Raw genomic sequence first — 24,575 nt, forward strand, 5'->3', positions numbered from 1 at the left:
TAACGCTGAGAGAGACCCTCGATTCCCCACTAAGTATCACAGAGCCTTGCAAAAGGCAGCACACGGTGTCATCTCCTGCCAAAAACATCAGGGCAACGTCTTTCTTTGAGCTCTTTGTTTCAATTAACTTCAGGGGATTTTATTTTCTTTTGCTTTTTTGGCTGCAACATAAAAGCCGTGAGCTGGGTGTGCCAGGTTGCTGATAGCACGGCTCTGCTGGGCACACTGGATTCCTCCCTCCCTGCTCTTAGTGCCACGTGTGTAGTAAAACCAGACGCAGGCTGAGCACCGCACAAGGTGCAGAGCTGTGCTGGGCACTGGGGCAGGGGTAGTGCCCAGGTCTGTCCCAGGCAAAGCATCCTACAGGCCTTAGCAGTCTCAGAGCCATCCTCACACTGGAGGAAACAGTTTTTCCCAGTGACTACAAAATCTCTGCCTGGTCCTCTTCCCACTGGGGTGATACCTTCAGCAACAGCAGCTACAACAAGGGCTCGCCCCACATCTGCACCGTGGCCCTGCGAGAGGGGTGGGGGTAAGCACAAGTCACCCTGGGGTGACCGCTTCTCACCCATGCTGCCCAAAAGGAGCAGAGCAGGAAGGAGTTGACCTCAGGCAGCAATCACATCCAGATTCACTTCTCCGAGCTTTGGCTGCCTGCAAGTGAAGCATCTCTTCCAATGTTTAGCTCCTCTCCGCTGAGCAAATGGTACTCAGGAAGGGCACGGTCCCAGCTAGGCTCAGCTCAGAGCAGGGCCCAAGTGCTTGAACAAAACCAGTCCCATCGTCCTAACGCCCGGACTCGGTGCAACACAGACAAATGAAATTTACCCAGGAGTGAAAGCTAGCAGGCAACAAACCCTAAATGCTGATCCTGACCACAGTGTGGCACTGCTCCAAGGGACATGGCTAGGAGCAGGCTCTGGAGACAGGAGGAAGGTGAGAACATTGGAGGTTTATCCAAGCTCCTGAGCATCCAGGGCAGCACACAGGAGGAACTCAGCTGGGACTGAAGAAGCATGCAATAGGGTAACTTTATTAACGACCTCATGACAAACTCCCAGACCACAAAGGCATAAAATGTCAACCAAAGATACGCTGCTAGGACATGGCAGAGCATGCAATACAACCGTTTCTTTTACTTATTTATTTAAAAATTCTTCCTACTGCAGTAACAACCTATTTATCTGGCACGTTTATGTTGAAGACACATTTTGGCAGGAACAAATAGTCATTGTAATGATACATCAACAAAACATTTTTTCCCTAGCTGTAGTAGAGACACCACATATCACTAGTTTTGCTTTGAAATATCGGGTAGTAAACAGAGGCACCCAAGAATGGGGAATATTATCCCCCCCATTTTAGTGTGCTAATTATAAGTTTCAAGCAATTTCATACCCCTTAAGCTCTGGGTTTCTTTTAGGGAGGTGAAATGTGTAGGGGAGCTCATTTATGAGCTATTTTGTTACATGAAGGCTGAAAGTTAATGTCTGCATTGCCTTTGGTAAGAAATTAGCTTCATTCAGATAAGAATTGCTGAATTCCATTTCTGAGCCAATTACACCAAAATATAAGGAGAAACCCAAAACAGTTTCAACTGTTTTCTTCCTGGTATATTTTAAGAAAACAATCCCAGGCTGAAATCTCAACGAGGGTTGGCATTTTCTGAGGAGCCCAAGGGAATAAAGTCTTCCAAATCATATTCAGAGGGAGATAATCTTCTGGTCTCTTTTGTAAAACCACAGCAGAAATGTGGAAAAGCTTGCTGCTCAAATGGTTGCTTTGCCCTTCAAAGGGTGAAATCCAGCCCTGAGCAGGGGGTACCATGCACACAAGTAACAAAAAGCATTACCCTGCCTGCTTCCCTGGATAAATTTCACCCTACAGGCTTGAACCTGCTCTCAGTGGAATGGTTCCCACTGAGTTCAACAGTGCAGGTTCAAGCCTTAGGCGTGATGTGGCAGGGTCAGGTACTCTGGTATATCTTATTCCAATTCATTCATCACTGCAGAAATTTTGCAGCCAATTTGTCCTATAAAAGGCAACACAACTTTTCTATGTTTTCCCTCCTCCCGTGTAGTGGGAAACCGCCGATTTCCGTTCCTGTGGTTACTTCCTGAAGCTTCTGGTGGACGAGGTTGTGGTGACAGTGTAGGATTTGGTAGCACCCCCAGAGGAGAAGCCGAGCGCCCCACTGCCCATGCCTGCTCCCAGGTTAAGGCCTCCTCTGACTCCTCCTCCCAGAAATCCACTGGAGCTGCTGTAGCCACCTCCACCGCTGGAGCTGACCACAGCTGAGGCACAGAGAGAAGCAAACCAAACGTCAGTATGAGGGAACCCCAAACCCACTTTGGCACCCTCATGCAAAGGGCATCTTTAAATTTCAGCAAGCAGATGAAAATTTTCTATGACTTTCTGCAAAACATGAGGCTCAGGATAACAGCTTCCTTGCTGCAGTCTGGCCATAGCATTTAGCTCTGCGCTAAACTAGAGGCATGCAAAGGCTGGCTCAAAACCTCCCGTAGCACAGGGAACCCCAGACCATATACACATTCATCTGTGATGATGCATATACATGCATCTCTTGGTGCACCAGGGAGGCCGTGGGCACGTTCACCAGCTATGCAGATGAGTTAAAGCTGAAATCTGCCACTATCAAATTCTGTCCTGGTGGGCTCCCGTTTAAGAAGGGGTTAACTTGGTTGCAGAAATTAAGGCAGGGCACTACCAGGCTCCTGCATGCAGACCCAGCTGGTCCCCCCTGCACTTTCTATAGGCATATGGCTATGTGTAACTATTACAAATTATAAAATCAACTCACAGATATTGACGCTGCCAACTCCATCACCAGCCAACCTGTTGGAGCAGAAAAACACAAAGGCAAAAAGGAAGAGGATGGGTTAGACTCTGCATTACTCAGTGTTCCCCCAGGGCCTCAGCGCTGAGGATGAAGACAATGGCAATGAGTTATTACTGCTGTTGTAAATAATTCAGACAAGATAAGTGTGCCATCCAGCGCTTTGTTCTGGCCCTACATTTACAAGCTCTGTTATCACCTGGGGGGGACTGAACGAGCACAAAAGCTCTCTCCTAATTCCATGGGGATTTAAACCACTTGGAAATTTTCTGCCATAGCATCAAATGTACAATGGAAAATGAGTCTTATTTCTTTGTATGTTTTCACCGAAAGTATTAATTTTTCCCTACAGCTTGCCAATTTGGCAAGCCAGAACACTTTCAGGACCAAAAATCAGTTTAAAATGCAAGGTTTTCTCTTCCATATCTCCTTCCAGAAACTGGAATTGGGTTCTCATGTTGTCATCGTGATACAAAGGGCTGGACTCTTCATCACGTAAAATCCACGGACTGCACCCACCTGCTCTCTTCTCCCTCCAGCAGCTTCCTGTAGGTCGCAATCTCGATGTCCAGGGCCAGCTTGACGTTCATCAGCTCCTGGTACTCGCGCAGCTGCCGGGCCATGTCCTGCTTCGCCTTCTGCAGAGCTGCCTCGAGCTCCTCCAGCTTTGCCTTGGCATCTCTGACAGCCATCTCACCGCGCTCCTCAGCTTCAGCAATGGCAGCCTCCAGCTTGGCACGCTGCAGTGACAAAGAGCATGTCGGTGGGCATCCTGTCTCCTTGGTAGAGGACATTACCACCCATGGACTTCTGGCACCTACACACCCGCCCACCTCTGTGACTATAAGAGCACTGGAGCCATCTGTTCAAATTAGACCCAAAGAAATTCATGCCTACACATTTTTGGGGGGCACTGGAGGGAGATCAGCCTGCAAAGGAAGCTCACCTTGTTCCAATAAATGTTCTTCTAAAAGGCAATTCATCTGACCCTGTTTCTCCACTGGCTACATTTTCATAAGACTTTCAGGTGACCCTTGCTTTCTCAGCCCACCCACACTGCACACAATTGCACAACACTTGGGATTAATGCAAACTCAGATTTTCTCTCCTGTTATGCCCCAGAGCTTGTTCACAGCCAGTTGGTCTCCAGCAAGCTTTGATGTGAGGCAAGCATGGACTCGAGCAGACCTGCAGTTAACAAACTACACACATACCCCAAAAGCATCCCTGCGGGGCCACATCAAGCTGGCAGCCTATTGCACCCTCAGCAGTGCCCCTTGTACCTCCAGAAAGCTCCATGTTTGGCAGGAAGGGCTCACAATGAACACGTGCTTTACACTCTCATTCATTATTAAGAGAGCTGCACTGGGTCAGCTCTTTACTTGTAAATGTGTGCTGAAACATCCCTGCCCTGAAACCAAATAAACACAAATGGATGAATCACAATGGCTTATCTCCAGCTTGTGCACTCTGGTTATTTGCAGCCTGTATTCAGCCCCGAACATGGTTTGAACCACTCACTGGTCTGGCTTTCACCAGGCGTTTTGATAAAGTGATAACCACCCCTGGAGAAAGCAAACAGAACTCCTATACAGCTGAAAAATTCTTTTGTGTGCCCAAACATGGTGTTCCCCACTGCAGAAAGGGAGTGGATGAAGATCCCAGCAGCGAGAAGGCACAAGGACTGTGCGTGGCTGGGAGGATTGCTACATTCAGCCATACCCTTTGGAAAGGGCTCTGCATCACTCCCCTCCTGTGCTCACGGGTCCCTTTGCAGACTTATTCTCCCCTATAGTTCAGCTCCCTCTCAGCATTACTTAGCTCATGACACAGTTTCTCCCTCCTGCAGAACTGACATCTTTCAGTGCGATCGTTGCAACTATCTGCAAACTGTTTCTAGCAGATGCTGTGTTACAAGCCCTGCTTCCAGTAAGCCTGTTGCTGCTAAATCCACTGCTCTGCAGCAGGAAAACAAAGGCAGCTCCTCACCTGGGCCTTCGCATTTTCAATTTCACCCTGCAGCCTCTGGATCATGCGGTTTATCTCTGAGATCTCATTCTTCGTGTTGCGCAGGTCATCTCCGTGTTTCCCAGCAGTGACCTGCAGTGCCTCATACTGTGACACAAAACAGCAGCACAAGAAAGGATGGAGTCAGGCAGGCAGCCCGTTAGATGTTACTACATTTCCTCCCAGTCATCACAACCAGGACAGATGTAGTAACAGAAGCTGTTACTGCCCTTATCTCTCCCATAACTCACCTTGCTCTGGTACCAGGACTCAGCCTCTGCCCGACTCCTGTTGGCAATATCCTCATATTGTGCTTTGACCTCTGCAATGATGCTGTCCAGGTCCAGGTTTCGACTGTTATCCATGGACAGCACCACAGACGTGTCAGAGATCTGGGACTGCAGCTCACGAAGTTCCTGGCAGTTGCATTAAAAACATAATCACTGACTTTTAAGGGCCTCTCTTTTGGTAGCCAATTAAAGAGAGAATATCAGAAGGAAAGGAAAAGGGAGGCAGATAAAATTCCTCAAAACGATCACTAATTAAAAGTAAATTGACTGAATCACATCAACCTTGAAAAGCACAAAGTAACAAACAGCAGCAGAAATGCCTCTGCTTATCACCTACAGCTTAAGAGCAAGGTTAGTTTACTACCTTCCTGAGATAAGACCTCAGCATGAAATGCTAGTCTGAGAAGTCTGAGCATCAGCTTCACCACAAAGTGGGGCCCCACTTCCACCATATCACACAAGGGTGCAATGTGCATAGTTGCATCAGTCTCGTATCTTGTAAATAGAAGGTATCAGAAGATAAGGAGCTTTCCTTTCTCTCTCTCAGACAGCACAGAAACGCACAAACACACACCAGCACTACAGCATTGGGTATAATGCATTGTTTTTCTTGTTTTCATACTAACTGCATTCAGAAAAGATACATGTCCCAGCCATCTTTGCAATACATCCATCTCATATTACAGACAGGGAAAAACTACTGTGAGAATTCACAGAACCTGTACTTGCAGACTTGTTTTTGCTTAGGGAAGGGAAGACTCAATCTCTCCATCACCATTCTCATCTCTAGAAACAGCATAATAATTTTCCCAGTCACCATCTGCAATTCTTCACCTACTTGCAGTACTACATTGCAGCACCCACAAGAAGCAGAAGGGACCTTACCGCTTCATAGAGAGATCTCAGGAAGTTAATCTCATCCGTCAGTGCATCCACCTTGGCCTCCAGCTCCACTTTGTTCATGTAGGCGGCATCCACATCCTTAAAAAAAGAGTGATAATCCTCTGAGATTGCTGTAGCTTTGATGACTAAGTCCACCCAACCTTTGGTGCCTTCAATAGCAGCCATGTGCCCACTGTCAGCTTGGACAACACAGACTGTGAAAGCCTCGCGATCCCTCTGACTTTGGGAATTTTAAAAGAATAGAGGCCTTAGGAAAAGGCACATCACATCCCCAAAAATACAGCCATCATTCGTGAGATCGGTAAAATCTGGCACTCCTTCCTAGGTTCCTACAAGGACCTTGGTGCCCACACTGAGGCAGAAATGAGATCTACAGTTCTTCACCTGTGGGTCTCCAGGCAGAGCTGTAGCAAAAGGGATTGTGGGACAAAAGGGGGAGAAGGGCTGCAAACATATTTGATCAGGCCCAGCTAATACCCAGGGCACGCACCTTCTTGAGCACCACAAACTCATTCTCTGCTGCTGTGCGCTTGTTGATTTCATCTTCGTATCTGCCAGAAGAAAAGGGATTGATGTTAAGTTAGAGCCTGAGTCACAGTGAAGCATTACCCCAATTCCTTTCTCTCTCACCATTTGTGAACCACCTCATCAGCCTATGACTACCCCAACCAAGCCAACCATGGGCAGATGTTTGCTGCACCACTGAGGCATGTGTATTTTTCGCACAGGAGGTGCCAGCTGGCTGCCACAGCTTTATGGTACTGTTTGAATAAGCTGATGCCTGAAAACTGCTGTGGTCCCCAGCACCGTTACCGCTAAGCTGGGAAGAATTTCTCACCAAGTTCTCCCACATTCATTAAAATTCACTACGCTTAGGAAGATTTCTGCTCATTATTATCACTCACAGACAGCCCAGCGATGTCCTGCCTGTGGGGTTGTAGTCTGTGTCCTGAGGCTCTCACTTTTTTCACTTGACCACTGACAGAGCACATACAAATGCAGAACAGATGGAAGCAGATGAACAAATTCCTCTGTGCTGATGAAGAGGTTTTTAAAGCTACATTCACTCTGCACTTCCTTATTCCAGACACATGAGAATATGCTGCAGGTGTCGATCATGTGTAAGACCTAAGTGCAATTATTCTTGTACTGCACAGAGTGGCTATGCTTTAAAGCCCCACAAACTTCTAATACTGGCACCATCGCTTCTTCAGGTGTTTGACTTCACCTGTAATGAGCTAGATCCTCAGCAGATATAAGCCATGCTCCACTGACTTGTACCACTTGCAAGCCTGGATCTCAGAGCCTGCTTTTCAGCATTCTGCACACAGCCAACCTGCTGAACCAAACAGCAAGAACCTGCTGTATGGATTCTCTAAGCTATCCAAAGGAACAGAGCAGGAACCGCTTTCACCAGCTGTTTTGGAGTTGCTGTTGGCAAAGTAAGAACACTGCTCTGTTTATTTACACAGTCATTGTATGGCTAACACTGTAATTTGCCTTCCAAAGCGTGAGCTATTTCAGTTTTGAGAGTCTTTATGTAACTCCCCTTCTGCTCTGCACTGGAAGCCTGCCCATCCACACTGGTATAAACGGGCGTTATCCCTTTCAAGGTCAATGAACTGCATCCGTTGCTATTGCAAACTAATATATGGCATGGACGTTATGTGCATGTGTTGTGTGTGCACAGCCTGCAGTGCAAAATGGAAGAGAATCAGAGCCTAGCCTCCAGCAGAGATGATCAAAATTGGTTTAAAACAAAACAAAACAGAAAAAACCCTACCACCTGAATTTTTCTAGGATGGTTTGTTGACTTCCATTTCCAGGGCGAACTCCACTAAGCTGGTCAATGAATCACCAACAAATCATTCAAGGTTCTCCATTAACTCCCAAGGGAAGCCCAGCACCCTATCACACCTTGGCGCGCCCTGCACCGAGCCAGACAGCATGGATCCAGCCCATTCCTACCCCTGCTTACTTTGAACCACACCCTTAGTCAGGGCAGTGGCCAAATAAGGGACCGAATCTCATCCCCTGGAACCTTGTGCATATAAATCTCCGCCCCTACCCCAGACACAAATGGTGAATTGCTCTGTAAATTGGATGTATGAAAATGAGGCGATAGATATATACAGGGCTAGTTATGTTTTAGGTATTTTGACTTAGAAGTTGAAATTTTCTTCATATAAATGGGGAGGAGCAGGTTCTGAACTTCAGTTACTAAGTCCTCGCTCCTGTTGCAGCACTAGCTTTTTACACTCCTAACTCCTGCTCCCCTTCCCCTACAGGGTTTAGCTTCCCAGCAGGGACCCCCAAGCTGGAAGGATGAATATGCACCTGTGCACCTTACATTCATGTGACACGCAATTAAAATTAGGGCTACAACATCTCTGGGTACAAATCAGCTCCTTGCTGTTGCCTTGCGGAGAAGCAAGGTGCAACTGTGGATGAGCAAAGAACAGAAGTAACTGAGCAGCGCTGGGGGAAAACATAATTCCTGTGCACCTCCTTGGGAATTACTGGGTATTGACTTTCCCTAAACACACCCTGGGGATTATCAGATCTGTATGCTTTTTCAGTTCCTGCTTGATCCAGTTTGCCAGCTCCCTCTTTTCTTTCTTTCCTTTTTTTTTTTTTTAAAGGCATTCCCCTGTATAGCTGGGTTGGGCACAGGCTGGGACAAAGGCTACTTTCTTCACGGGACTCCTCCCAGACATCATTTGGACAGAAAAATTGCTTAAAAATTGCAAGTCACTTGCTCCATTACCTCTCTACAGAACAAGCAGTAGTTCATCTACTGCCTGCCAAACTGCAGAGCTCTGATGGGGTTCCTAAAGACCCAAACAGGCCTGTCCAACCCAGAAGTATGAAGCCATCCCTAAGGAGGCTCCAGGCAGAGTCAAGAGGATGGAGCCACTGAGGCCATGTGGGAACAAGGTGCCAGTGACACCAAGCAATCCAGGCAGCTCTCCTGGACTAGACACCTAGCTCATGGTTGGAACAAAACAATACAAAACTCCCTCCCTAGCAGAAAAACTGGGGACATCTCTGCCAATCTCCCAAACAACCTGTTAGCTGTTGTCAACTTCAACTGTACCGTTAGAAGGTTAAATTATACATTACTTGGCCTTGAAATCCTCAACAAGATCCTGCATGTTCTTCAGTTCACCCTCCAAACGCCCTTTGTCATTCAACAACCCATCCAGCTGACGTCTCAGGTTGTTGATGTATGCCTCAAACATGGGAGCGATGTTACTCCGGGCAGTCTTTTGGTCCTGGAGAAGGCTCCATTTGGTCTCCAGCATTTTGTTTTGCTGCTCCAGGAACCGGACCTGAAAAGCAACCAAGAGGTCATTTGTAAAAGCATGAGGAAGGGGAGACACTGCTGAGTTTGGATCTTGGGGTGAGGACGGGCTGTGGATGGTATCTGAAGAATTCACAATGCTCACAGGAAGCACCTGAATTATGAAGGGTGATAAAAACCAGAGGGAGCATTGCTGCTCTGGGGCTTGCCTTATGACATTAAGGCTTTGTTTGAATTAAAGATAAGCAGATTCTGCTTGCCTGACACATGAAAGAAGCCGTCCAGAAACCTCAAAGTCAGCCAATTACCAAACTCCAGGTCTGGATTCCTAACATTTTGAGGATGCCTGAGCCAAACTTTACAACACAGGACATACAATCAATTGGTGGGAGATAGCAAAGCTGCAGGGGTACAGGGCAGTGCAAACAAACACAGTAAGCCCATCAAGATCTGTTCCACTGAGTCAACTCCTCTCCAGGAGGCCCCCTCCTCCCTGAATTTGGTGGTGTGCAGATTGGCTCGGGTGCAGATTGATCTTTAAAGCCTGCACCTATTTTATGGGCCGTGTAAAGGAGGCATAAAGCTGGCCTAAGCAGGGCAAAATCCATTGCTGACAGCAATGAAAGCAGGGCTTTAGTAAGTTATTGGATTGTAACAGGCAAATCACACCATGGTGCTGAAGATGTGACCCCAAGCCATTTTGTGAACCCCCCACCACGAGCTAAGCAAGCTTTGGGTAAGGCCTACTTTTAAGCAGCATCCCCAGAGCACTGTCTTTCCGACACCTCACCTTGTCGATGAAGGAGGCGAACCTGTTGTTGAGTGTCTTGATCTGCTCCTTCTCCTCCTTCCGCACCCGCTGGATATTGGGGTCGATCTCCAGGTTGAGGGGTGTCAGGAGGCTCTGGTTAATGGTGACCTCCTGAATGCCCCCGGGGACTCCCCCACCGAATCCCATGCCACCGTAGCCGTATCCAGACCGAACGCTGTAGGAGCTGCCACCTCCAAGGGAGATCCGCTTGTTAGTGGAGCCCAGGTTGTAGAGGCTGGAGCTGCCAAAGCCGGCACCCACTCCTCCACGGGTGGAGGAGACGGTGCTGACCCGCATTTGGCTGACCCCTGGGACTGCCACAGAGCGAGAGCTGAAACTCACAGACCGGGACATGGCTGCTCAGAGGGTGCCTTCAGTATCCCCCACCCTTCAAAAGCTCAGGAAAGCTGTACTGGAGACCAGGGAGGCAAGTGAGCTCTCCTGACTCGCTTCTCCTTTTATCCGTTAGAAGAGCTGGGCTTGGCTCGAGGGCAAAAGAGGGATCGTTTTACTGCCTTCCGAGCTGGGTGTGCCTGGCAGCCTTCCCACCCTCCGTCAACCTGCTGAACTCGAAGGGAAGGGCCAGGGAAGGGGGACAGGACACACCTGGCGCCGTATCCCGGCGCTCAGACCTGGCTTTGTTCCGTGCCTCCCTTTGCCTCTGCCACATGTGCAGCCGAGGGACAGGAAGCACGGGCTCTTCCGAGCGACCTGGGCAGAGAATTAGAACAGGACAGGTCCAGTCCCCACGTCCTCAAGGCTTCTCTGTTCCTCCCTCCTTGCATAAAGGGATGCTGAAATGAGAAAAGGGGGAATGTACATTGATTTTTTGACTCTACCACGGAGCAAGCAGCTCCCCCTGTGCAACAGCAGGAAGGAGATAAGGTGCAGCTGAGTTTAATATCAACCAAAGCCAGCTGCAGCCTCGGACACACACACACACACCATACTCTGCCAGCAGCACCCAGCGAGTCTGCTCCACGCAGGAAAATGCAGTAGCAGGAGAGATATGCTGCAGCTGACCCTGGACACATTTTCATTGTCTCTCTCCTGCTAGCTCTAAAATAAAGGTGGCTTAAGTGGGTTGCACCCTGCGTGCGGAAATGCCCAACGTGCCAGTCCAGACTCAAAAGGAGAGATTTCTGCTTTAACTTCAGCGTTGCTATGCAGAAGCAGCAGAGACATAAAAAAACAGTTTTACAGGCTTTATGCATTTTTACTAGCCTTGACGGGATAGAACTCTTTGCTATCAGGTCATAAATCCTCCGGGAGATTTCAAAGGCTAGCCTGAATGTGTCACCCTTCAGATCTTCCTCTCATCAGGACAGTAAGATAGTGCTGGCTATATTTTCTGGCCACAGCCCATTCAAACTATGTACTTCCTTCTTTGCGGGGAGAACAGAAATTGAATGGAGATCCCAGCTATGAAAAGGAAATTCTGTTTCAAAAAGGGAAAGGGGGAGACTGAGCCCGACAGAGACATATGAGGCAAGATTCCTCCCTGCCCTGAAAGCTGGCTCAGCTTCCATCATCAAAAAAGAGATTCACTGAGCGTAAAGCAAACTTCCATGTTACACATACCCAGCTATACTTGACCTGATAGCTGCTGCAGACCAGCTATGGTTCATTTCATCTGTATGCAGACAGCAACAAGGCAGAGGTCTCCAGCTATGTTACTTGGCTCAAGATACTTCTGAGTTCACAGAGACAGGCTGCTTTCCTGCAACTCCTCTGGGTTGTCTTGAGAGGACAGGAATTGAATCTGAAAGTACCATTTAAGAGTTCTACAGCTAGGCAAGAACAACTCCCACCAAGGCAAATTCTAGCTGCTGGATTTTATCAGGCTGCTTTCCAGCCTCAACTCCCCTACATCAGCAGACAGGACTTTTGCACAACACGACATGCAAACCAGAAAGCAATCCAGCCAGGTAAAATACAACCCTGCTGTCAGATAACCTATCATAAAGGCAAAGCTGTTCCCAGCAGCCTCAAAGGAAACACCCGTTCAGCAGTCAGAGAGCTGAACTTCACCCTGCTTTGTGCTATCAAGGGCCAGATCCACGAAAAGTCATTTTTTCTAATCGTAATTACCACCGTGCAACACTACTGATTTTAGGTGAGGATGAGTCTATCTTCCATTCGAAGTTCAAGCTCTCTGTTCTGTACCATTTGCAGCCCAGGCAGTGCACCAGTGAAGCAGGAAAGCCTCACGTACCACGCTTGTGTACGCTCCCCAGCTCTGCAGCTAGCCCGTTTAGATCCCCCCTCCTCATCACAACCCAACTTGCAATGCAAACGTTCCCCATTTAAATCCAGTTTCAAGCCAGGTTAAGTCAAAGCAGGATCCTGTGATCCTGGCTGTCACAGGCAGAGTTTCTTTGTGTTGCTGAGATGCCATGACAACACCGCATTCTTTCACAACCGCAGGGACCAGTAAATGCTTCCAAGCCCATTCGAATGACCCCTGGGGATTCTGGTTGGGTAACACTGAAGACACTGTATGGACCGGTTAAACACCCTTTTGGGGAAGTGAATGCTTTGACACTGTGACTGTTCTGCTTGGTGTGACAACAAGCCAGCCCCTGCACACCCAAGCCAGGAACATCCTGTCGCTGTGCACCAGCGCTCACAAAGCTCACCAGAGTCACAAGTGACAAAACCCTCTGAAAATCCTTCATTAAGCGTACCGAGTTTAAAATTCCAGCCCTGAAACGGGGCGTGGGGGGAATCAAATGTGGCCACATCCTAAAGGAAGAGGAAGAAGTCTTTACAAATGAGTAAAATTGTTTTAAGAACATGTTATTATGCCGCTCAGTGTCTGTCGTTTCCTCACCCTCAGTTGATATCCGTGGGCTATCTCTTGCTGTGTGCTTAGATTGCAATGTTTGGTTTGAAAGCTTTCTGGAGCAGGGAGTGCCCTTAGGTTTTGTGTTTGCACAGCGCAGTCCTAGTTTGTGATTACTGCTCCAAAGTGCTTCAGCACTGAGTCATAAATTAGTTAGTGTCTTAACGACCAGCAGTGTTTTGGTGGTCTGATGACTGGGGTATCAGAAGAGAATGACAAGGCACTCATGGTGCCATCAGAGAACGACACCGTCAAGCTGTTATTCTCGATAACAACACCCAAATGCAATGCCAATAAAGCTGCCACGCTGAAGATCTCCCCCACGCTGCAGTCACAGCTCCCCCTTTCAGGAGCTGGCTCCTAGAGTAGCATCAGTGACAAAAGTCTCCAGGTCATCAACAACTCATAGGAATATTGAGAGATTGCTCCAGAGGGAACTTGTTCTCTTACTGCCCCAACTGCAGGCACTGTATGTGATGTACAGATGCCCAGACACAAGTCACGGTGCTTATTGAATCTGAAGGATTAGATTTGTACTTCCTGTGTCACTCAGGTGATAAAGCTCACTAACGCCACAGCTCATCCGCCTGCTAGCTTGAAAGCAACTTTTCTAAAAGACGGCGGCTGGTGATTTGAAGGATTCATTTGTTACAGAGGCTGGTACCTTGGTACAGTTCATTACCCTGCAGCAGGAACCCTCCTGCTATAACTCAGGGCATTGTGCCTAATTTGAGGTTGCTTAATTGATGTCTTTAATTTTCTGCCACTGCCCACTTCCGAAGCACTGGAACAGCTCCCTTGAACCTGGTAGGATTTTCCTGTTAATGTTAAGTCACCACCCTCTTGGCCTTATGTTGGATAAAATGAATCCTCAGACTCTTCATAATCAAGTGGCTTTTCTGGAGACCTTGAACCGCTCCTGTGGCCTCACTCTGCTCCAATGCCCTCAGCAAATCGCAGAGGTCATGCACTGGCACCATTCGCACTGCAAAGTCATGTCTCCATCAGAGCTGGAAGCTGCTGTGATGGGTCTCACCTGAACTACACAGCTACACCTCTCCTTTCTGCAATGAGGCTGGGCAGTCTTAGTATTGAGGGGGGGCACCACAGGACCCGCAGGAACAGCCGGAGGCTGCTTGCCCAGGGGGACAGAGCCAGCTCCGTGTTAACAACGAGGCTTCCAGCAAGCTCCTGCCCTGCCTCCAGGAGCTGCACCTCACCACCTCACCGTTGCTCCTCACCCTGCCTGTCTGGAAAGCCCTCGGCTCGGCCCCTCGCTGCTCCTGGAGCGCTGCCTGCTGCTGGCCACGTAATCCACTGCTGGGAAGCAGCTCCTCGAGCCCAGAACGGGCCGTGCCAGTCCTGCTACCTGAAACGCACAAAAGGCAACCCAAACCCAAAGGTTTTTAGATAACGGCACAAAACCAGCTGCCAGCGGAGCTCCTTGCACCCCCAAAGGAGCTGCTGTCACTGGATCCTCCCTGCTTTATTTTCCACCTGCTCAGCACAGCAGTGGGGCTCCCCAGCCCCCCGGCTTGAGCCCTGTGTGCCTCCTGCCCCGTTTGCACAAGGAGCGTTCACACCCTGCGCTGCGGCTGCTGCTATGGGAACTGCTGCCCGTTGCCACGAGCTCCTGGACAAACAAGCACACCCAGCCCGTGCAGGCAGGCTGCACGGATCCTGCCTGGGAAGGCATCAGCAAAAGCTCTCTGTGCCTGACGCACGGGGGAGGCATTCAAGCTATGGACTTTCTCCCCTCTCCAGCCTCCTTTACATGCATTTAAAGCTGCTTTTTCCCCTCTCCCCCAAATTACAAGATCTGATGATTACAAGAAATCATGAAGGAATAACTATAAATATAGCTATAATTATGTATAATCATAATTACACGGATAATTTTTACATGAAAGTCAAGAGTCACTCCTGCAGCTAGGAGCCTCAAGGAAAACAAGCAAACAAACAAAAATATTGCAATTCTCAGAGCCAAGGTGAAACTGCCAGTCCTGCCAATGCTGGGCTCTGCTTTTCTGGAAACGGTGTTTCTCAGAAGAGAACGGAAAACCCAAGTTTTGTCCCCACAGAACGACACACGACAACATTTTGAGCCTGGCCTGTTGCATCTGTCGGTCAGTTCCAGCTTCTAACAGCTGGTCCGATCTGACCTCTGCAGGTACACACACGGCACAGAGCGGGCACGCTGGGGCAGAGCAGAATCCACCCATCTCAAGCCAGCAATACACGCTGGCCAGCACAAAAATACAGGGTAATTACACAGTGGTCCTTCCTCCAGCCGTACTTCTTCAGCCTCCAGCCAGCCATCAGCTGTTTAACCCTTGCCATGGAGGCTGCACCTCGGCCAGCACGTTGAGCCACTGGAGAGGGACGTTTCTCCCTGCTATCCCTGCTTGCTACAGCCTGTGGCGATGAGATTGCACGTGGCGTGAGATCTTCCTGTGTTCCTGTTTAATTAACTCAATTGCAAACTAACAGACGCCGTTCAGAGCGGGTATCAGCAGCGCAGCAGTACTCTGCATTGCTACAGGAGGCTGTGGGCCTGATCCACGCCTCGGTTAAAGGATAACGCCATTGTAATCTGAGCAAAGCGAATGGAGCAGGGAAGGAGAGAAACGGTCTTGCACAGTCATCAGGAAGAAATGCTCTTATCAAAATTTCGCCTCATCTGACACAGCTTGGGCAGAGTCAGCGGCACAACACCAGCTTACACTAACTGATGCTCCGTCTCCACGGTCAGGAAGGATTAAGGACTGACTTCTCCCAAAATACGAAGCTTCCAACATGACAGCCATCCTCAATCACCCTTGTTTGTACAGCCCTTGGCACAACCTAATTAGGGACGACAACTGGGTGTCTTAATAGCTACCACAATACAAATAACCATCTTCACCCCGGTGACTAGGTGGGAACAAAGCTGCTCTGCAGCCTCTGGCCCCAATTACAAATTCCAAGATCTTTCGCAAAATCAAAGCTGTCCAAACAGATCTGTTGCCTAATACAGGCTCCTAAGGAAGAAAAACAACAAAGAACAACATGGAGCTGTACGCAGTATTTGAGAGATAAACTGTCCTGCAGACAGGAAGTCCGTGGGAGAGGCAGGAATAAAACCCAGATTGCCTCCCTCCGCTCCCTGAGCACATAGCTACGCCTCAGCAGACGAGCGGCTGTCAATATTTATTTGAATCTTCGGCACGTTAGATTGCAAAAACTCCAGCAGATTTGGTGCACGCTGCTCTCCTGCTACAGAGGGTGGTTTGTACCACCAGAGGCAGCTTCTCCTGGCCGAGCACTGGGGCCATCCGCAGCAGGGACGTTTCCCGCATGGACCTGAAGGCATTTTACGTAATCAGTGCACAAAAATGGAAGTTGCAGCTCAGCCTGCGAATGCCCAAATGGTTTTGTGAAAGGCTGAGAAGCAGGAAAGAGTCACCAAAGGCAAGGGGATAAAGCCAGGGAGGGGAAGGATCTCCCCATGGATGAGTCACAGCTGAAAAGCAAAGGTAAATAATATTCAAATGATTAATTCGTTATGAGTATTTTATTACAGCTATAATCATGAAGATTAAATGATAACCTTTGTCTCCAGAGGGGCCATTTCAGCTCTCAGGGGGATGTAAGTGCTTTGTCCTAGGACCGTAAAACAGAAAATCCCTTCCCATGACTTGGGCTCCAGTACTTCCCAGCTGCCTGCTGCCACACTGGCCCCATATTTTATCGCAGTATTTATACCTTGGCCAGCAGAACATCTGTCTAATGAAAACTTTCCGGAGCTCACCTTTTAACCTAAATATAACAAACCTGACGACTTCCAAATGAAAGCCAAAGGAAGAGTGCAAAGCCCCTTTTCCTCTAGTCCTTTCCCAGCTAAGGGCCTGGTATCAGGTTTTACAGTAAGAGCAAAGGGCAAGACTGCAGCCTTGGACCCGACGGGGAGCCAAGCCCTGGGTGCTGATGGCAGCAGAGGGTGTGGCAGGTCTGTGTCATGTATCGCCATAATCAATAAATTTTACATCTAATTATTATTGTCATCACTGAGTGATCTCACCCAAGCGAGCCTCTCCGGGTATGTGGGAGGGGAGGGATGATCAGCCCCAGCGCTGCGTGGAGCTGGGGCTACCCAGGGCCATGCCGGCTGCTCACAGAAACCTCCTCCAGCCCCAGCACCCAGCCAGGCCCCTCCCGACACCCACCAGCAACCCCAAAACCACCCACCAGCCACCAGCTCAGCCTGTGGCAGGCTTCCACGTTACGTGAGGACAGCGAGGGAGGAGAGAGGTTTGGCAGAAATGGGAGAAAAGGCAAAACAGCACTGCTTGTGCTAGGATTGGGAGCAGCTCTCCGCGATGCTGAAGATGCTTTGTTCCCACATACTGCAGGACGCACGGCCCTTTGCCTGCAGCGAGAGGGTTGAGCAGAGCTTCACCTGGTATAGAAAAGCTTTTTGAGGGCCATTCAAGGCAGGACTGAGCTCCCAGTTTACTGCATTCACCAGGCATGCACCAGGCATGAATCAGTCGCGTAGAATTTGACCCCAGGAATTAAAATCAGGGTGAATCAGATCAGGTACCAGATTTAACACGGATTACAGGCTTCCTCCTGGGCTTAGCACTGGCCTGATCCTCACACACGCACGCACGTGCAGATGCATGGGGCCTTTGCATGTGCACACACAGCCCAGCTGTACCACACCGTAACTGCCCTCCAAAGCCAAGACGGAGCGAGAGAAGGGGGCGATTCCTCTCTCTGCCTCAAGGTGCTGACTTGGGCCCGTGCCTGCGCAGCGTGCGTGGTACGAACCTGCTGAGCTACGCTACAGGGCACGCCATTTGGTGCCAAAGTTTCCCTTGCAGACATGTCGGGACAGCAAGCAGCTCCCGACCACATGCTGAGCTGCGAAGAGGAAGGTCCGGGAGCTAACTGGCCCCAGAGGTAACACAGCACCAAAACCACGCACACGGCAACTGCCCCTCTGCAGCCAAGCAAGCAGTGACCAGGAGCTGCCGTGCCGTGCCCGGTGCCTCTGCCCGTGCCGAGGAGCGCTGGGTGGCATCACTTACAAAGCGTGCAGCACGACAAAGCGCCCCGAGGAGAGCTGTGGAAAGGTGTGGGCATGGCTGGATGACTTCTTTGCCTTCATTCCAGAAAGGTGTTGGTGGCACAAGGTGGGAAGTAAGGGAGACTGAGATGCAGTTAATGTAAGCAGCTGGAAAAAAAAAAAAGTAAAAAGATCTTTTGCCTGATGGTTTGGGCACATGGCCTCTGAAAAGAGCAGGCACAAAGCAGGTGCAAGTGAGGGGCATGGAGGCACTGGAGAAGGCAGCTTAAGCAGCTCTCACCCTGTCTTCTGGGGGTCCCACATCTCCTTGTTCCCAGCCTGTGCTACCACAGCTGCCTCATCAAGCAGTGACACCGTCCCCTTCTTTTCCCACTCTCATCATGCCTTGATCCCAGCCCACGGCTCCCACCTGAGGACACAAGTAGCAGGAGCCCCAGTCCTCGCAGAGGGATGAGACACCCCCAAAGACACCTTGCCTCATGTGCCCTCATCAGGGTTTTTTGGCTTCCTTTAAATTTCTGCAACACTGATTTTATGAGAGGAGCTGCTGCAGGCTGGGATTGCTCTGATCAGAGCCAACAATCCCCACCTTGGGGCAAAATTACAGGTTTCTGCAATTCCCAAGGCAGATGCCCACCTACCAACTATCACCTTGGTGTCTTAGGTCTTCTCTCTCTCCGCAGAAAGATCCCAGCATGTTTTAGCCTTGCAACCTGCATGTTGCAAAACAGGTACATGGCTTCATAAATATCCATGCAACCTCATTAAGAGCTAAAGGCTCGCAGTACCCACTGAAACACAATGCATCATTATTTATGCTGCAAACCATGTGAGAATGACACACAATGCAGAAACAAAATGCCTAATTAAAAGTGACACAAGAGCACAGAGCCAGATTGTAATCAGAGTGGTGGATACTGGGTGCTGTCTAAAAGGAATGAAGTCATTTGCCCAAGTGTGGATTGAGAAACACGAAGCAGTAAATCCTCACACTGTCTCGTTTATGCCTTTTTTACAAGCAGGGACAAGGAGAAAGGAGAAGCCATTTGCCAAAGTAACAGGACAGGTTATTAGAAAGGAGCCAGGCAACCTCCAGGCTCCTGACAGAGCTCTGAAGAGTGGGCTCAAAGAGCCCACTGGTTGGCACTGGGACCAGTGACGATGGACAGCTGAGGACACGTGGAGATTCACAGATTCTGGAACAGTCTTCAGCAGACTGAAAAAGCAGCGGTTTCTGAGATGAAACCACGTCCCTTTATTCTGGAGATGATAGGATGCTGTTGCCCAGGGGAGAGCCCTAGGCACGGACGGTATCACCCAGCCGCTCTGCACGGCGGGAAGGGAAGAGGCTGCAGCACCGGAGCAGAAACGAGTGATGTCACCACCACTTAATTAGCCTGACTTTTTTTTTTTTTTCTTCTTTCAAAACTTGACATTTCCTGGAAACTACATGAGCAAAAGTGCAGCAGATGGGTTGGAAACCTGAGTGCAAAGCAGATGTGGGCACGTCCTGTCCTGCCTTCCAAGCCCTTCTATAAATTCTTTGCAAGTGACGTCTGTTTTTGGGGAAGTGATTTAGATGGCAGTTAGAGCTACTCGATGTTGCACCCAGAAATCAGAGAGGAGGGAAGGGGGCACCAGGCTGGAAGGAGGAAGGGGATGTGGATGGGTTTGGACAAGCACATAAAGGAATGAAAGGAGGAGGAAAGAATGAAAATGCGACACCAGAAGTTTGGATGGGCACGGAAAGAAAAGAGAGGGGAAGAGCAAGGATGAAGCGGAGCTGGGGAAAGCTCCCCGAGCAGCATCCCCGAAGCCCCAAAGCCGGGGTGCAGCTCTCTGCCCAGCCACGCTGTCCCCATCCGGCATGGGTAAGGCAGCTGCAGCGCCTCCCTCAGTGCCCATCACCGTCCCCCCAGGGCTAGGCAGCAGCAGACAAGGAAAGCAATGGCAAACCACACGTGGGCCCAAATTAGCACGCAGCCCTGTGGTCACTGGCATGTCCCCAGCTCTCCTGCCACAGCACTGCTCTGGCCGTGCCTCCAGCCCAGCCCGGCACCTTCCCTTCTCCACCAGGCACCACAGAGCTGGGCTGAGAAACAGCTGAACTAAGGCATCTCTGCGATCAAAGCCCCTCGCCACAAAGCCACCTCTGCTGGCCTGCAGCCCCACGGCTGTCTCCAGAACCTATTCTCCAGCCTACGAGCAGGTAAACGCCTTCGCTGTCGCAGGATGAGAGCCAGCGGCCAAATTTAACAAAAGCAATCAGGGACCTTCTTCTATGTTGTTTTTTTTTTTTTTGGTTGGTTGGTTTGGTTTTAAACCTGAAGCTTTGGGGACCAAACTTGGCTCTCTGGAACTAGGAACCTGCAGCTGCTCTGCCTTGTCCTACCTGTGGCCACGGTATCAGCCATTCCCCTGCGATGTGTCATTTGCCTCAATACACACAGCTCCCACTCCAGACGCTCCTCGCGTGCCTGACAAGGCTTAAACAAGTCCTGCTGACCCACTCATTACCTCCGTGGCTCTCTGCACCCCTTGGCCCTGTCTCTGTCTTGCTTAACCTTAATCATTCTGATTCCTTGGGGCAAATGCTGATTCGCCGTTCATGCTTCATACGTTACCCATACTTAATAAACAGCAATTACTTATGGAATCTTGATATATAAATTATTTCACTAAGCATACATATATTGAGCCAATAACCCTACAAGGTGCTTTTCCAGATGGCTGGGATAAATCTCCATGTACCAAGGGAAAGGTGACAGGACTCTAGGTTTGTCTGCACAGAGAGCACCCACAAGTGACCCCATGGTGGTTTCAGCTGCCCCGTGCCCACCCCCAGACCTCAACCTACTGAACAACCACACGGCAAGCTCGAAGCAACGCATTGCCTTGCTGCAGACATCTCCAAAATGGGAGACCCTCAGATCACGCAACGTCTTTGGGTGGTAGCTCCTTCACCTGAACGGATCAGGATCAAGCCAGACCAGGCTGCACAGACACGGGCAGTGACACCACGGGAGCAGGACACAGCAGTTGGCTGGAGGTGGTTGAACCCTTTATCATATTCTCCACCTCATCTTCATCACATCTCCACCTCTCCTGTTCACAGAATCACAGAATGGTTGAGGTTGGAAGGGACCTCTGAAGATCATCCAGTCCAACCCCCTTGCTTCACATCCTTTTTCAGCTTGTTTTGCTGAGCAGTCAACATGGCTGGCACCAAATCTCAAAGCCAGATTTTGGAGAACAGCCATTTCCAAATTGAACCAAATACCTGGCTGAGGAGGAGCATCGAGAACATCAGCAGGAAGAGAAAAAACACCCTGACTCAGCACTGCCTCTCCCACAGGGCAGGGAAGACAGCAAGGGAGAGAAACACGCAGAGAGGCTTTGGCTGCACACCGTGTGAAGCAGCCCTCCCTTCTCCATCCCGGGAACAGGGTCACAGGCATTTAAGTGCGCCTAAAAGACCAAAGAGCAGTATCAATCTCAGGATCAGGATTGGGCTGCTGTAGCACTGCCGAGGGGTAATGCCCTTACTAGACTGAAATCAGGGTTCCCTAGGACCTAGCGCCAGCAGCAGCACTGTCTTCCCATAAAGGGGCAAGCTTGGGTCCCCATCTCACCCCGCTGCCTAGTAGGTGGGAGCACAGGAGCTTCAGCTTGGTGCCCAGAAAGGAGAGGTTAGAAAGCAAGTTACTCCTCTCTTTACAAGCTCTTCCCACGTATCCTCACATCACCTGCCAGCAGAGATGACCACTTGCAAACACTTTCCTTAGAGGGTTATGGCAAATTATACCCGTCCTTCTGGAAGGAGGCAGAGCTTTGAAAAACCTTGCTTATCTCAGGGTAGAGAGGCCCCATTGCTACCACTGGAAAATAGCTTTCCATCCTGCCTTTCCCAAGCATGAAAGTGAGCTTTAATCCTAAGTCATCTTCCTCCAGCATCTTTCTGTGGCAGAATGATCCTACCTCCCTCTCCAGCACCTGAGCAGCACCTAGCAGAGAGGACATGGGATATGTTACATGATCCTATACGGGAACCAGGACTCCAAAACCAGAATGTTACAACTAGGTCTGGACAAAAGTTCATTATTGTTGTTTTAAGCCCTGACATTCTGCACTGCACAATGCCATTTCAGCCAGACTTGATGATCTTACAGGCTGGAGCCAGTGGTAGTAGTTTCATTTCAAGAAAGAGATAACAGGGAAACAAAGGATCGATACTTGCAGGAGAAAGGAGTAGGGACTGATGCTCAGGGAGATGTGGTTGCCAACGCAGTGACCAGCAGCGCTTTCTCTGCAGCAGCACTCCCTGGGATATTGCAAAACACCATCGTGCTAGTACCCAGCCTAGCTCCGTGCAGAATACAGCTCCCAGCTGCTATTAAATTGAACTAGCTTAATTTCACCTCTATCTCCTTCCCTTGGAGGGATCATTCCTAGGGAGCCATCACAACTGCCCTCAGTACAAGATGAAGCAAAAAACCTGCCACGTGGCCCCGTGACCTGATGCTAATCAGCAACACTGATGTGCCTGCAACCGCAAAGCCACAAACGAGCAGCCCACGATGAGATAATCTCACCTCACCTTGAGAGAGCCATGAGCTTTGTCATCTCTCAACCATATATTTTATTTTAATCCTCAAAATAAAGCATCGGGATTAAGGTGGAAAATTTGACACGGATCCATTCAGTGAGGGACTTGGTATTCAAATGGATTATCCCAGGAAACATGTGAGGCGAGATGGACGTGCCTCTGGGAAAGCACACTGTTCTTGGCAAAGCACTGAAACTACGCTTGAAGAAAAGGATAGCCCTACCAGAATGGGTCAGCTTCCCTGTGAAGCCTTTTTAAAGCCAAAAAACTCCTACTATCATCAGACACGTTTCTTGTTGAAGCAGGTCTGCGACAGACCCAAGCTTTCTCCCACTTCATTCAGCAGGGAAATTCCCAGCTTGCCTTCCAACGCAGGGCAGAAGCAGCCCGTAAAACAGCAGCTTTCCCACAAAATGGAAATTGCAGATTTTGAGCAGAGAAGACCATCCCCTTTCCTGAGAACGCTGCAATGCTAATAAAGCAAAGGAGGCAGAAGTGGGTGTTCTCCTGTCCTGCTTTTTCACATGAGAAACTGAGTTAAAGCAGGAAAACGCTTTCAAGAGAGCCGTGTCCAACGTTGGTTTATACACCTAGGTCCAAACAAGTATTTAAGGGCGTGCCACCTCAGCAGGCTAGAATTTATTAAAAGAGTGGTTTTTGGTGTCTCCAAAGTTAGCTTTTACACAGCTTTTGGGGAGGGGAAATGCAGGTGTCAAAGACGGACATGGGCACTTTTAAGATCCAGCTTGGTGTCTACAGGTTTTGAAGGCCCCTGTTGCTGCCAAGGCAGATGACCAAATGACCTCAAGGACTCTTGACCCACACACCCGGGGTCTCCAGACCAGACCTATCATCCCTAAAACACTCAGACCATCAGAAGCTTGTGTGATGCATCTGCGTGGTCAACAGAAGACCATGAGCAAGTCTAATTATGACGACTTTGAGACACGTTTCCAAACTCCTGCCCTTAGCAAATTCTGACTCCTTTATGATTTCCTCAGCCAAACACTCCCCACTCCCAAAAAAATCACAATCCCTTTGGCTGGAGACCAGCCATGGGCTGAACCCGGGCTCCGTGAGCCAAGCACGATGGCAGCAGCCAGGCTCAGAGCCGTCCTCCCCGAGCCTGCAGCAGCCCAGCTCCTTTGACTGCTTTCTTCACCATTTAAGGATGAGGAAAGCAGCCGCTTGGGGCCCGGCGAATTACCTGTGAGTGATTTGTTTTTGCTGCGAGTGCCTATGCCCTCACCACACAAACAAGCTCCTGAAGAAAGGAGGGTACAGAGAGAGGAGGAAAAAAAAAGAGAAGCCAACAGGTTGATCTGGATTACATCAACGGTTACACCCTCCTCCGTTTAATGAACATAGGAGAACAGGTGCTTGTAATTTATTAGCCAACCCACGAGCTGAGGAGACAGGAATTAGCCGACCAAGCTCCTCAGCGTGCCACTACTCTCCTTCCCTTTGAGGCAGCAGCAGCAAGAAAACTTCATCTCTTTTTTTTTTTTTCCCTTCCCTCCTCTCTCCTCCCCTAGAGCTGCAGAGCCACAAGCTGAGCATGACTAACCCTTGCAAAGCCTTCACTAGTGGCTCCCTCTCCTCCTGGGAGGTGTCAGGGAAGATGAGCAGAGGAAAAGCAGCCAGCACGTCCCCAGATCGCCTGGGCCGCTGCAGCCCCAACGGCGTGGCCAGCAATGGCTACAGCTCTCTCAGCCTCCACGGAGATGGCGGATACCAGTGCTCCTCTTACTTCTCCATCGACGGGAGGCTCCTGGCTCCTGTGCACCTTGATATCGACACCGACTTCCAAGCCATGCGGCAGCAGGAGACGGAGGACATCAAGTTGCTCAACAACCAGTTTGTGACCCTAATCGAGAAGGT

At 49.6% G+C, this 24,575-nt stretch overlaps 2 protein-coding genes across 4 annotated transcripts in view; one reads left to right on the forward strand and one right to left on the reverse strand.

Moving 5' to 3' along the window:
• Positions 1–1,012: 1,012 nt before the first annotated feature.
• Positions 1,013–10,961, reverse strand: LOC308184007 (keratin, type II cytoskeletal cochleal). Its single transcript, XM_080570672.1, has 9 exons — positions 10,152–10,961; positions 9,181–9,389; positions 6,548–6,608; positions 6,040–6,135; positions 5,116–5,280; positions 4,847–4,972; positions 3,377–3,597; positions 2,822–2,856; positions 1,013–2,294 (listed from the first exon to the last, which is right to left on the reverse strand). The coding sequence occupies exons 1-9, from the start codon at positions 10,524–10,526 to the stop codon at positions 2,110–2,112; spliced, it is 1,473 nt and encodes a 490-aa protein (XP_080426798.1). The 5' UTR covers positions 10,527–10,961; the 3' UTR covers positions 1,013–2,109.
• An 11-nt stretch (positions 10,962–10,972) lies between these two features.
• The window catches only part of LOC308184004 (keratin, type II cytoskeletal 80-like), a 28,967-nt gene continuing 15,364 nt past the window's right edge, over positions 10,973–24,575 (forward strand). For 2 of the 3 annotated variants that reach the window (XM_080570666.1, XM_080570667.1), the window contains exons 1-2: positions 10,973–16,532; positions 24,230–24,573. In XM_080570666.1, coding sequence (XP_080426792.1) covers positions 16,505–16,532; positions 24,230–24,573 — 372 coding nt within the window. In that variant the 5' untranslated portion in view covers positions 10,973–16,504. Of the gene's footprint in view, positions 24,574–24,575 lie in introns of all 3 variants that reach the window. The other variant, XM_080570668.1, reaches the window with a different exon arrangement.

The sequence above is a fragment of the Anser brachyrhynchus genome (assembly GCF_964034855.1).
Source record: "Anser brachyrhynchus genome assembly, chromosome: 29".
In the NCBI taxonomy this organism is placed as follows: domain Eukaryota; kingdom Metazoa; phylum Chordata; class Aves; order Anseriformes; family Anatidae; genus Anser; species Anser brachyrhynchus.